The sequence below is a fragment of the Corvus brachyrhynchos genome, unplaced genomic scaffold, assembly GCF_000691975.1.
Source record: "Corvus brachyrhynchos isolate BGI_N302 unplaced genomic scaffold, ASM69197v1 scaffold162, whole genome shotgun sequence".
Lineage (NCBI taxonomy): Eukaryota > Metazoa > Chordata > Aves > Passeriformes > Corvidae > Corvus > Corvus brachyrhynchos.
Genome location: NW_008236696.1, coordinates 1021426 through 1036359, shown reverse-complemented (window position 1 = coordinate 1036359; position 14934 = coordinate 1021426). Strand labels below are relative to the sequence as shown.

Genomic DNA, 14934 nt, shown 5'->3' with positions numbered 1-14934 from the left:
AGGGCTGGGCACAAAGGGAGGACATGTAACCAAAGTGGCCTCAGACCCAGGAGCAGCAACCAGGCTCCTCAGGCAAGATCCTTCCAGAGGCTGCAACCCAGCCCCAGCCCCTCCTTTCCCAAAACTGGGGTAGTGGGGTGTTTCCCATAATCCATCCCACCACCCAATCCCCTCTGCAGTCCCCCCATGCTGCACACAACACCCCAGAGCTCACAACTGCACAGCACTGATCAAAGAGATGCAGAGCTGAGGCCAAACCATTAAAGCCAGCACACACCAAGTGTTACATATGGGACACCTTCCAGCCAACACCCCTGACTTGTCCCACTTGCCTGGGACAAAATGTCAAGGCACACTGTGACTTCTTTTGTTTATACACACTAAGTATATAAAACTAATTCCATGATTTATTTTTCCCCACCTCCTCATAAAACAACAAAATCATATTTTGCAGCCTGAAACGCAGCTTCCCTCTTTGCTTTCACACAAGGGATCTTCATGAGAACGCCTCCTTTCTAAAGCTTTTAATTAAAAAAATCTGAGGAAAGCAATAAAAAAGTGTAAAGATAATGTCACTATTTTAATGAAAACAAACCCAGATGATCTTTAATTGTGCTATGCCTCTTCCAATATTCATCATCCCGAGTATGCACAGTTATGAGATGGCAACAGAGGAGAGGGAACTTGAAGGGTCACTCAGAGCCCTCGCTGCTGGCTGGCAGCATCTCCAGGGTGCGGTCTCATGTCCAAAGTCACTCCAGCCCACTTTCAGTCCTTGGCCTCCTCCCATCCAAAAAGCTGGAGCATGTGACAGCTGGGAGCAGCGCATCAGCAGCACAATCCCAAAGGCTTTTTCATTTCCCTAAAAAGTACTCGGATGTTTAATTTAGCAGTTTCATCCACACGGTGCTGAAGCCCAGCCTTACCTGCTGCATCCTCAGAGAAAGCTTGTTATCTCTATAGTACTCTTTTTGCATTTAAGAATGCCATTCTATTTCATTGAAAGTCATGTTTGTTGAGTGATGAATGTTACTAAGTTGCATAGCTACTATAAATATTTATAATCCCACAGAGTACATCCAGACTAAGTTTTCATGACAAGCCAAGCACGTGTCACTCGTGCCTCCCTTGTTCCCGCTATCCAACTCTCATGGCCAGTGGAAGCAGGGGAAGAGACTAAAGAAGGGCTCACAAAGCAGGCATAAAGCTGGGGTTCAGGAATAAATAAACAGAATGAGGAAGTTTTGGATTGGGTATTAGGAAAAATTTCTTTACTGTGAGGGTGGTGAGGCCCTGGCACAGGCGGCCCAGAGAAGCTGTGGCGGCCCCATCCCTGGGAGTGTTCAAGAACTGGTTGAATAGGACTTGGAGCAGCCTGGTGTGGTGGAAGGTGTCCCTGCCCATGGCAGCGAGTGGAAAGAGATTGGTTTGGTTTGGAAGGGATGTTAAAGCCTTTCTGTGATATAAAACTATATATACTGTGGGGAAACACTCTCAGACAAAGGCAGAAATGCCACCTGATAAGGACCAAGGGCATACACTACAATCTCTTTTGTATACTACTGGTTTACTTACACAAGATTTTAAGCCCACAAAAGAAAATTCACACTCAAAGCAGGCCATCATCCCCCAACTACTCTGTGGCCTCTCACAGCAGTGATGAGGATGATGTTCACCTGCATCCATGTGATGCAACACAGTCCCAGAGTTCACTTAAGTATTTCCCCTTTATGAGAACATTTTCTCGCTAAGGTCAAACAGCCGCTTGCAGGGCTTAGGCTTATTAAAACCCCACATTAAACATTTTCCAGTGTAGTGAATTTTCCCTTCCATGAAATGCATCATGCTTCATACAGCTGGGGAGCACAACATCATAGGCACCACCTGGGATCCAGCCACAGGGTCCTCAGAAATGCTTTAAACCATTAAGATTTATTGCATTTACAATTTCTATGGTGCATAGCTTATGGAATGCACTGCTTTTTTTGGGGAAAAAACAAAAAAATCACTTGTATCCATTTTGTTATCTACTTTAAAAGACTGTGCCCCAGATCCCAGTGAATCTCCAGGTGCATCCCACAGGAAGGACCAGGGAACTCACACACTAGGGAACTGGGTGCAATACTCTTCTCAGGAACACATCCCTCGGTCACACAGAGCAGGCAGGCTAAACACTTTCAGCCTCTCTTCAGTAAGAAAAATCAGGGAACATACTACACCTTAAACAGTAAAGCTGACTTTTTAACATGAATACTTCAATAATAGTGTCTGGGCTTAACTTTTTTTTTTTTGACTGGACAGAAAATAGAGGCATTAATAGAGGCATGAAGCAATTCAGTCAGTTTACCATGAGTGCTCTTTACAGCAAAGCCCAGCAAACCCCAGTGGCAGATCCTGAACCTCTTAATTTATCAAACCTTAAAACACACATGCCAAAGCAGTAAAAATAAATTAATAAATTGAGAAACCATGAAGAAGTAACTAAATCTTGGTACAAAGTTCACTCACTCAGCTCAGTATAAAACCCAGCTAAGTGCTTTCAGTTGCTTGCAAGGTGCACAGACTTGTTATGCTACAGGAAAGTACCAAATCTCGTTCCTCATTCAGCTGTACTCTTGTTTCCCTCATTTAAAGCCTGTGACCCTAAAAGACAAGAACCAGCACACACAGCACTGTGTGCAATGCCTGAGCTCCAGCCAAATGGTGAAACCACAGGGTTGGTAAACACAGCTTTACAAAGAGCAGGCAAGCAGAAAACCTGCTGCACCTCTGCAGGTGCATTGAGTGAAACAACCTGAAATAAAACTTCCCAAACTAATAAGCCAAACATTCTGTACAAATGTGCTGTAGCACAGCTAGCTGCCCCTCCACTTTATACTCCAAGCTTTTTAGAGCTTACAGTGGAGTACCTACAGGAAACCATTGAAATTCTTGGACCAAAAGGTTAATTATTGCTCCCTGAATCCCCTAAGGAGTTACAAGTGGATTAGAAGCAGAAACAGCTCTGGAAGCAACATGAAAGCATTAAACACAGTCAGCAGTAGTGGAAATAAAGTGTGGGAAACGAAAAAAAAACACAAAACAACCAAAGTCAGTGCTAGAAATGCCATTTTGGGTAGTCTAGAGTCTAGAGGAGAGGGATTACTGTCAAGCAGGCAGAGACATTCCTTGCCCTGCCCTGTACAGCTCTGCAGCCCTTACTCTCAGGAAGATAAAGCAAGTGAACGTTCCCATGCAATTGCCTTACACTGCAGGCCTGTTCACTGGCAGATTTGCCTTTTGCATCACTCTCCAGCTGGCTGCTGGCAAGGCCAAGGTGTTTCACCAGCTCCAGTCTGCTTTATTCTATGTGTATAAGAATGGGTCTTTTGAGGAATGGCTTTTCCCTGGAGCTCAGCATTTCCAGGCACAGATCCTAATGCAGCTCTGTGGTGCTGGCACAGCTGAGGCTTCACAAATACAGTGACACAGGGGTGAGCAACAGCCAGTGTGCCCAGAGCAGCCCATCAGAACCTCCATTCTGTCAGCCCCAAAGCACGAGGCACTGAGCTGCCTGCTGGCCATGCTGCAGCCAGGAAAACGCCACACGCCTCATCTCCCACCAGCTCTGCCATGATGCTTTCTCACCACCAGCTTCTAATGGAGACTGTAATTATACCCTGTAAAAGCACGTCCTCCTAAAGCTAGGACCTACTTATGGAGTCATATAAACCATCTTTGTTAAGGAAGTCACTCCTATGTGAATCTATCCTGAAGGCTCTTCCCACCTTACAAGTAACTAAAATAAATCTCTTTCAACAAACACTTAACATTCGTTTCTATGTTACAACAAACCATGTTAAGGGCAATTAACATAGTTCATTCGCAAAGATCAAACAAAGCATTTATTCCGATTTCATTCCATTTTAGAACTGTACTTTTAAAAAGCAAAGACATCACCTAAAGCTTCAGGAATAGGATGAAAATGATAAAGCATAAAGGTAGTTAAGCTTAGCAACAGATGAGGGCACATACAGACTAGAGGCCAAAAAAGCCTCATGGAAAACTGGTGTTTCAGCTACAAGTACTTCAAGAGATAAGGAGATGAGATCTAAGAGCATCTTCCAGCAAACAGGAGAGACCTGGCCCAGAACTGTTCTACTGAGTCATGGTTGCATAACACAGCAAAAGCAAGAAGCGATGTGCTTCTAGTGCACCTGCAATTCTTTTTAATGCAAAAGATTAGCTGAGAAACTATTTTAAAGGCAATGGAGGCATCTGCCAAGCCAGGCTGATGAATCATCAAAGATGGGGAAATTGAAAGACTGGGCTTAGAGGGCTCAGAACAATTCACTTATTCTCTCTGTAATACAGAAGGACCCACTGACAGGACAGTCTGACCTGATAAGTGGTTTCCAGCAAGGAGGAAAGTGTGTACGTAGAGAACAATTATCCTTTCCCGTATGAATAAGATTGTTCCTTCACCTAGGTGTAGTAATACTGGACTCAGTAAATACAGCCATTGAAAGCATTCTTTTCCATTTTTTCAAGTCAAAGCACACTTTGCAAAAATGACTTTAAAAAAAATAACGAATCACAACAATGACAATCTACATCCTAATGAGAATCCAGATAACCACACAGACTTAGAAGCTCACAAGGAAAGCAGAAATTGTTCTTCCTCTTTAGGTTGGTCTAGCTCAAAACACAGCTTGAAAGGAGGAACAAACGATCCAGGGAACAAGAAGTAACAGAATGACCTTTTATATTGATTCAAGAGGGACAGCTTGCTCGTACCTTCTTTACAATACTTTGCTGAAATGTCCCACATGAGGAGAGAACCAAATTGAGCAACACAAAAATATTGCCAGGGTAGATGCTCTCCAAAGAGACACCTTGACTCCAGATGACATATTTGGGAGCCTACCACCCGCCAGCTTGAACCTCCAGGCTGTATCCTGACATGGAAGCATCGCTAAGGTCTTATGGTCATTCTACCAACTTCTGATCACGCTCATCAGAGAGTATCTCCCAGAAAAAGAATAAAAGCAACCATTAATCTTATCTTCCTTCAAAAACCCACTCAAAATTCACATCTGCTTCTTACAAGGAAGCACAGTGTAGAACACAAGACCTGCTGGGAAAGGTATATTCAGGTAAGCAAAGAATAGCAGACATCACTCCTATTCTCCATTTCTTTCCTACTTCCATTTTTCTATATTTTTGAAGTCTTAAAATCTCACCACAAATGCTAGTAAAATGTCTGGACAAGACTGAGCACAAGTAAACCATAAGACTAACTTTCTGCAAAGCCCTCATATATGCAGCGTTTACAGCCACTGTTTCAATTCCACTATTTTTACTTTGATGAACACATAAGCAAACAAACACATTCAATTTAATGGTACACTTCAAACACTGTTTTAGTGTCTTTTCAGTGTAAAGACAGATTTCTACATCCCAGGAAATACTCTGCCCACCCTTGTGCTAAGGAAAACCATCCTCCCCATCTTGAAAATTCCTTGTTGGCCTAGAAACAGTTTATTTAAACCAGCCAATTTCTGACCTGCTGTGATCCATCGCCATTCACGATGTGAGGCATCATGGCCACCTCCCCGTTCAGCAACGGCGGCAGCTCCAGCGGGATTTGGTCGGTCATCATCATTGTGACGTACATTCATGGAGAATTTTCCTCAACGGACTTCCTGCAAGAGAAACATCAGTTAAAGACCCTGCAAAAACCCTCCTGAAGGTCATTCTGCATTCACGAACTTAAACAGGACCCCTGCTTTTGTAACAGGATGTGTAACGGAGCTCAAGGCTGTGAATGGAGGTTTTAACTGTTGGATCAAGAGCATGGAAAGTCAAGTTTCCATGCAAGAATTCCAAAACTACTCAGCCCTCACTGCTGAAATAGGCAGGTTCTGAGACACTTTGAGCGAGCTTTGCTCTTAAATCAGCATCCTGCTTGCTGCCACAGCTCTTGGAACTATGTCACCTGCACAGTTAAGATGTTACAGCAATCTCACTCAATAGCCACACTTCAAAGCCAAACATCTTTATTTTCTTTCTAGGGCCCTGTAAACAGTGTGAACTACCACTATAACACAAAGAGAAGATGCCCGAATCCCACTTAATCATGACCCAAAAGGATTAAGGCTTCTGCTGGAGCAGGAGGGCCAGCACATCCCTCAATGTTCTGAGCATCCCATTCTATGAAGGACAATAGAAAATGATGACATCACTTACGGATTTGTGAAAAATCACACATCATTTCCAGCACACCCTCCCCCGTCACAGCTAACTGATGTGATCTGTGAGCATCAGAAAAACCATGAGAAGCTGCTTTGTAAAAACAAGTCTTAATTCAGTGTTAAGGGTATCATCATGCTGGTTTATGGGGCAATAACACAGCTCTAGTGAATAAAATGCATGATCTCATCACATAGCTTATCTAGACTTCTGCACAACTCCTAAGCAGAGCAGTGTCCAGGGGTGAGCAGCCTCCTTAGTACCTCTCATGCCAGAGAATCCCAAAGTCTTCCTGAATAATTTCATATACATCCCAAATTCAAATTAGAAAAAAAATATGATGTGACTTAGGTGGCAGCATAGGTAATCAGCTGGCACAAGATGGTCAGCGTACACCAGAGTACAGAAAGGGGAATTTTTGGCAAAGAGCATGGGACACAATTACAGAGCCATAAACCAGGAGTTTAATTCATCTACTCCAGAGGGGATGAAGGACTGAGCCAGCCTCACCAGGGTTGGAGCATCCCATTCCATGCATGCTGCAAGTCTTACATCCCCTCAGCCCCAAATACTGCTAGACTTAAATTTCTTTTTTTTTTTTTTAGTTCAACAGCTAAATTATTAGTTTAGTTGAAATACAGTATCTTCACTTTCATCAACCTCTTTCAGAGCTCATTGCAATCCCATCACCTGCACAGCCTCATGATCAAAAACATCAGCCTGACCAGAAGCTGCTTCTCCAGCTCCTGTGGAGGAGCACTTGTGTGATTTAGAAGCAATGGCAGTGCCCACACAGACTGAATCACATCCATCTATTCACTGTCACCAAAGAGGCCCCTTCACATCTAAGCAGAACCAGAAGACTGAAAGTACATTTGTTTTTCAGAAGATGTGCAAACCTGGCACTGTGACCTCCAGCCATACAGCTCAAGACCAGCATTTTAATTTAACTCAGTACCAAATTTAGCACAACTCTCACAGCTCTTCCCACTGTTCTCATTTGTGTGAAAACACTACTTCTCTAATCATCACTTCACCGAGACAGAAACAGAGGCAATGTATTTTCATCCACCTTTAAATTAAATCCCTCCTTTTATCCAAGACTCAGGTTACAGGACAGAAGTTCTCCAGAAGCCTCAGATACAGTTGTTGTTAGGATGGTACATCCACAGCCAGTTTCAAGTCCTATTTCCTACCTGCAACAACTGCTTTGTCCCAGAGCTTAAAAGTGTTTCAGTCCTACTGCTGCCACTATCCTGAATAACCTGCCCTGCAGTGCACACACCCCTGAGGTAAGGAATAAGCACCCTGACTACACACCCCTGTAGCTCCCAGGATCAAGCTCTGTGATCCAGCACAGCCCAAAAGCCTTGCTGACTTAGTCACACCAACCCAACCATGACACGGGCTACAGAAACACATCCAAGAGACCAGAAACTTTGCCCAGTGCATTTTTCCCGTAAGGTTTTGGAGATTCTTCCTAAAGCTTTTGCTTCTCATTACTGCACAGTCTCAGGTTTTAATTTTGAGAAAGATCTGAGTCCAACAACAATATTCACAGGTGTTGGGATTTGGGGCTGGAGAAGGAGTGGGACAGCACGACTTCAGTTTTTGGGGGTTCTGTTTGTTTAACAAGGAAGAAGAGAATATGTGAGGTTTTGTACCATTTCTTAACTGCTTGGGATTAAGAAAAGGACTGAAAGCCCAAAACTGAACACCAGAGAGCACACAAATGAGCAGCTTTCAATGGAAATGGACTGATTTGGTCAATAGCCAGTGCACCTCCAACTACTCTGGCTACACATATAATTATTTATGCATCTATAGTTGTTGTGTGTGCAAATGTATATATTCACATATAAAGTTTATTTCTAAAGAACACAATGTCCATAGAAACCATTTTAAACCCATATAAAACAAAACCCGAATCCCCAAACAAATGACACACTCATCTAGTCTGAATCTGAAAGCTGAGCTTCAACAGAATTTAAGCATCACACTGATGTTATTTCTTGAGGAAAAAAATCCCCAGACTGTAGCTTGAAGCTACATATTTTCCTAGTAATATTTCCATTCCAGGCACAACAACGAATACGTTGACATTTATTTGCTACGTGTCACTGTTTAAAGTGCTGCAGCTACATTCCTTTTGCTTTATTAATGGTTTGTCACTACAGCCGTGTCTACACTTGCCTCACTTGAAGGAGAAAACAAAAAAAAATAAGAAAACATAAATAAAAAGGGCTTCCTCCATTTGTCAGGTGGGGTACGACCCCACCAGAGACGATACCAGCAGCAGTACTGGCTACAAGGCACAGCGACTGGCAGCGTTTTTCTGCAGTATTTCACACAGATGTACTCCAGGCAGAGTTAAGACATCTACAGTGAGACTGGCAGACTTCACTGCAAAGCCAAACCCTTTGGAAACAGGCCTCACGCACTTTCTGAGCTTATTTGTCCATCCATCCTACTTAAAACAGATTTATTAGCCGTGCTTTCACACCCCTCCTAAAGCCTAGTGCTCCTCCTCCCTCATGGGATGCAAAGCTGATTAATACAAAGAAGGTGAGGTCTGAACACAAGCAGTTTCTTTTTTCCTGCAAATTGGGAACATCGATGGAAGAAAACACCAGACACAACTCAAAGAGCCAGGTCACATTCCAGGATATGAGAATTCTTCCTCAGCTGAAATATGAACTGCCAAATACTAACCCACAGCTTTTTTTTTCAGGTACTAACTCAAATTTGGGGTTTTGTCTAGAAAGCTGACTACATTTAAATTTTAAAAAGATATTTCCTGTGCGTCTACATTCCCTAGGTTTGGCTGGGACAGGTCACAACAACGCCAACATGGAGTGAGAGGCTGCATCTCCCTGTCTAGCTTCCTTCAGGAATATGGAAATCACAGCTTTCCACTTTGCTGTAGAGCAAGGATGAAAAAACCATCCAAGTTTGATGTCTCTGTCCCCAAACAATACTTCCAAATCTTTTGATGTCTGCAAGTTACTGTTGCAAACTTGATTTTCAATTCAGTACTGCAGCCTTCTACTGATCCCTGAGATGACTCTGTTTCCTTAAATTAATTCAATATGTGAATTAGTAATACATAAATTAGTTGCACATGGCACTAGAGAGAAAATTAAAACACCCAGAAGAATAAAGCCTAACTATCTAAAATCCAATGTCCATGTATGGTCAAATAACATGACCCAACAGGTTACGTCAGTTTTCCTGAAATTCCAAAAGTAGTGTGAACCACATCAAGATACCAAATTCTACTTTTCCTAGAAGGTTTGACCCATGTTATTTATGGGGCTGGAAGCCAAGAACATTTTTCTTCTGTGATTTTCTTCCCACCTTCTGTCTTTTACAAAGGCAAATTCGTCAGCTATGGCAGACAAATGCAGAGAACCTGGCAGAAGCAAGACGAGTTGTGAATACTGAGTCCTGTGACCACTCTTTTCAAAGACTTGATTTTTATTTCCCTGCAGCAGACCATTAAAAGCTCCTGAACAAAGTGTTCTGCTTTTTTGTCACAATCATCTGGAATTACAGAAGTTGTACTACAACACGGACAAAGAGTTTTCAATACTAAGTAGAGCCACATACCCTGGTTTATTTAATTCACAACTAAAATTCAGTGCTAAACACACATTTCACTCCTGCAGTGCATATTTAGGGGTATTCTGCCTGAATAGAAAAGAACACACTGCAAAAAGAGTAAGAAGCTGTCCCGCCTTCAGTCCTACCCTTGATACAGAATATATTTGAAACGCACACAGTATAAACTTAAAATGGAAGGATTTTCTCTTTCCAGCCTTAAAAAAAACCCCAACCCTTACCACTTCACCATGACAAAGTTCACACATAGCTGGTACACACACAGGGTTACAGAGTCTAACAGACTCCTTTCTACCTCTGCTTTAATACATGTACTATACTCTTCTACCACGCTGCATGGGCTGGGTGAGCTTCTCTTGCACAGAAGCTGATGCACTGGCCGGAGAAATAATCCAACCCAGCAGGAGCTTCCTTAGTACTTTACAACCATGGGCAAAGCCAGTCCAGGTGCTATCAAAAGCCAAAGTCTGTTGATAACTGACCTACTGACCAGCAGTCACGAGGTGACCATTTCTCCCCCCACCAGATGTTTTCCCTGGCAAACCAGGTTCTGCAGTGAAGATGTTCAGAAATTGGCAGTTCTCTGACCCAAAATGGAAAGGATTTGTGATATCTGATCTGCATCCTCCAAACCACACCCTAAGAGCATGGCCAGCCCAAACTCTCCAGTCACCTGCACAGCTGATTTGAACACAGGGGGTTTTTTTCCCTATCCACCGCACTGCACCAACCCTCCAACACTTGTGTTGTTATAACCAGGACAAGAGGAAGGAGGAATTGCACAAAAGGGCTTTGACATGGTTAAAAAAATATGTATGGAATCACAGGTTCATGTGAGAGGGAGTCCCACCTGACAACACTGAGAGGTCAAACACATCTTTAGAAACACAGACCCTGAAAACAGGGAAGACTCATATTTCTAGAAGAAAACTCACTTTGGAAAATATATACAGTAAAATACAATGAGAATTTTAAAAAATAATAATTTAGTATTCACAGAAGCCATTACCTGCAGCATATCTTATTCTTCTCCCATAAAGAGAAATAGTCCTGAAATTATTTGTTATTTTTCAGGAGGTTATATGTGCAACTGAAGAACCCTATCAAAGTCTGGCATGTCAAATCATGTTAATGCTGGTTATTATATAGTTGAAGAAATGGGTGGTTTTCCAGAGTAATTTTGAATAATCTTTTGAATAAGAAATAAAAATAACTAGGAAAAAAATTGCTAGTATGTACAAGGAGAATATGCATACACAGTCTTATACACACACACATTCTCAGACACAGAGTTTAAAATCAGTCTGTGTTTATGTGCAAGAGATGAGAGAACTCACACACTGCCCCGTTTGCCTACTGTATTTTGTACAGCACACATTGAAATTTAAGATTAATTAAAACATACATAACACAATTATATTTCCACTGAAAAGCAGAGTGGTAAATATAGCTTCTTTCCAAAGACTCCTGCCATGGCTTGCCACTCCAATTCGAAGAGGAGTGGTAAAAATTGTTCATGTAGAAAAGCCTCTTGAGACATGAGCAGTACCTGGAGGTATGTGCACAGATGGTTGGTCAAGGCACAAACAGTCTGGAATTTGTCTTGTCTGATGTGCCTTCATTAGTTTAGTTAAATCACATCTGTCTGAAGCGCCACTGAAACCTGAACACATTCTTTCTCTGTTTAATTACAAACACGGTAGATTAATTTGGAAGCATCCAAACAGACGGGCTTCTTCATAACAATTTTGAAGAAATACATGCAATTCTAAAAATCTGTTATGACAAAAGAAAACAGATTAGAGGGAGCACATACACACAAAGCCACTGGCATTTTATGGAGAGGTAGTGAAATGCCTGCTGCTTGCTCTCTGTGCCATTTCACAGACACAAGGCCACAGTAGCTGGATCCTATCTCCAGCAAGCTGAAAAGCATAAACATCCTCCCAAAACTTAACCACTGTAATTAATCAGTGGGTTTATTCCCCTCTAGTTTATTTTAAATAACAACACATTTCAATGTGCATGGTACATTCCATCTCTGAAGACAGAATTATCAGCAGCATTTCAATTCTATGCAGGATCAAGGAAAGTTAACATTGTTTTTCCCCCACAATGGTGTTAGATTCCCAAGGCAGCAATCCAGAGGGTAATGACAGGAAGATTTTCAGTAGTTTGCATTTATTTAGACCTAAAATTTGACCTCAAATTTTCCAGGCTTGAAACTCCATTATCTTAAAGAACAACAAATTTGCGCTGTTACCAGCTGCACACCCCTCATAGGAAATGTTTGTCATTCAGGAACAGAAAAAGTATTAAAAATTGGTTCCTAGCTTAACGTTAGGGAAAAATGGAATAACCAAGTAACTTCAAACATGTACCAGAAATGAGCATCAGGAATGGGGATATCAGGTCAAACTGCACCATGCGGGAGTGTCTTATTTCACAAGGCAAGTACAACTAATCAGCAGATAATAGCTCTGATGAAATATTGGAATAAAGCAACCTGGCACACAAAGGAGTCTTTTACCAAAGGAAAACTTCACCCCACTAGGGGCTTTTCCCCTTGGTTTTCCAGGGGGAAATCCTGTGAAAACTCATGCAGGAAAAGTGAGCTTGCCCTCCTCCCACCACCACCCACACCTGGGCATGCAGTGCCTGAAGGCCGTCATATTCATGTGCAAACCTAGTGGAACTAGATTTAAGGGAATAAAATACACCAGGGGTGAAACAGAGCTTCAAATTTTTTATTAGGCTTATATTAGCTACAGCTGAGCTGAAAGCCATAGGCAGACAAGCTAATCCAATGGTTCCACAGCATTCTCACTTCTGCAAATAGTATTAGAGCAGCAAATTCATCTGCTGCTCAAAAATCAATTCCAAAACATGCAAACACACCACGGCTACAGCCTGCACTGCTGGCAGAAGAGCAAGCTGCAGAGACAACTTGTATACAACTCACTCTCACCATTTGGGTTTTTCTGTGCTTTTTCTTCAATCTGAAAATTAAGTTAGTCATTTTTACTATTTATATTCCTTTCCTTCTTTGTTCTCACACCTTTCTTTCCTCACTTTCTTCCATATTAATCACAACGGATAAAGGGACTCACAAGAGATGTAGCTGCAAAAATAGAGAAGTTTTCAAACACACAATTCTCACACTATTTCACAGCAATTCTTCTAAGCAGCCATAGGCTGAGTTTAACCCTTCTTGCACAATAGTGGCCAATTGCTTTTTTTTTTCCCCCCCCCATGATTTTTAGTGTTGTTTCTGGCACAACTTGGGTTTAAAATAGCAACTACTTCAAACTTGTTTCTTTTTTTCAAGGGAGATTATTTTATGCACTCCCAAAAATACAAGCAACAATTAATATTTCAAACTAATTTGTTCCTGCTTGTCCACCCTCAGAGACATTTGAGTTAGGAGAGTTCTGGGTGCTGTTTAATTGCCAGCTGTACAACACACCCCCCACTGCACTAGCCATCTCTGTGCTTCTCTAGAAAACCACAAGTCACTTGAAACAGGATGGGGACAAAGCAGGAGTAGACTTCGACTACATAATTAGGAAGGGTGTGATACCTGTGAGGGTGGGGAGGCCCTGGCACAGGCTGCCCAGAGAAGCTGTGGCTGCCCCATTCCTGGAAGTGTCCAATGCCAGGTTGGACAGGGCTTGGAGCAACCTGGGACAGGGGAAGGTGCCCCTGCCCATGGCAGGGGGTGGAATGAGAAAATTTAAGGTTCTTTCCAACCCAAACCACTCTGTGATTCTGCGATGACATCTTCCTTTTTTTAGGAAAGCACAGAGCTCTTCCAAATGTGGTCCCCCATTGCCAGGGCAAGGGGAGGAAGATGACAGTGGCCCAACAGCCCTCCACCCACAGCACAAATTGGTCCCCCAAGCACAGAGAGCCATTCTATGCAACAGAGACAACCCTGCACTCTTTCTAGCTAAACGATCACCCTTTTCAGGTTCTCTGCACTCTGCATAGCTTCTGACAAAAGCAATTTGCAAGTAAAATTCACTTAAAAGGTCTAACAAGATATTCAGAAAGTTTAAACACAATTGGAATAACTGCTATTTGCTTGAAGCAATTTGTGTGAGGAGGAACAACTCCCTTCAATCCAGACCTACACCTGCCTACAGATTGGGCCCTGATCCTGCACACATTCGCACTAGAGTATGTCTTTATGCACTCTTAATACTTTTATTAAGCACTGAACTCCCCCAGATTAGGGCTGCAAGCCCAAGAACATGCCCAGGGACACGAGCAAAACCTCTATGCAAAGAGAAGTTCTTCCACAAAGGTGAAAGTCAGATAAGGTACAGGTAATGCTTCATCTATTTGCTTTCTTCCTCCATTTAACAGCCAAAGTATTAATCGTGGTTATGGGTTGATAAGCACAGCATTTGTCGATAAATACCCTCCCCTTCAACTCTGCTCTCCCAAATAATAATCTCTCTGCAATATTACCACAAAGACCTTGGTTATCTCTTCTGGAGTTCCTGTGCAATGGGGAACCTACTGGAATCAATGGGGTGGGGATTTTTTTTTTTTTTTACCCCTAATTAAACTACAAAGAAAAAAAAAAAAGGCTATCTATCATATCAATCTGCAGCTCTTGAAAAGCCTGCATACCAAATCCCATTTCCAACAAGGTCTCAGCACACCTTTGTGCAACACAAACTTTGCTGCTGTCGCCATTCCCCGCTAACCTGACTCCGGGCTGACGCTGTGCTGACAAAGTGGCTCATTGTGTTTTTGTGGGAAAGCGCTCCACAGAGATCTCCCATTCAGCCCTGGGACTCAAGAACAGGCATTCACACGGGGCAGCCACTGCAAGGGAGCACCTCTGGATGGCTGCCGAAGAGGGTTCTCATGGAGGAGGAAAGTTGAGCCCAGTATTCTCATCGTGCTCACAAGGTCCAAGTGCTTAAACCACATTAGTAACAAGAAAACCAACCCAAAACCCACCACTCAAATGCCATCACTCCGTAACTTTTCGGCATCAGGAGAAAAGGTTAGAGTTTTGTTATATTGTCCCTCACTTTCACAGAGCATCAAGTACAATTTTCAGAAGTT

At 42.5% G+C, this 14934-nt stretch overlaps 1 protein-coding gene across 1 annotated transcript in view; it reads right to left on the bottom strand.

Annotated features, from left to right (window-relative positions):
• FNDC3B (fibronectin type III domain containing 3B) overlaps nt 1-14934 on the bottom strand; it is a 183047-nt gene that overhangs the window by 141425 nt on the left and 26688 nt on the right. Inside the window, exon 2 of the mRNA XM_017726881.1 lies at nt 5546-5684. Within this exon, the coding sequence (XP_017582370.1) occupies nt 5546-5656 (111 nt within the window). The 5' untranslated portion in view covers nt 5657-5684. The remainder of the gene's footprint in view (nt 1-5545; nt 5685-14934) is intronic.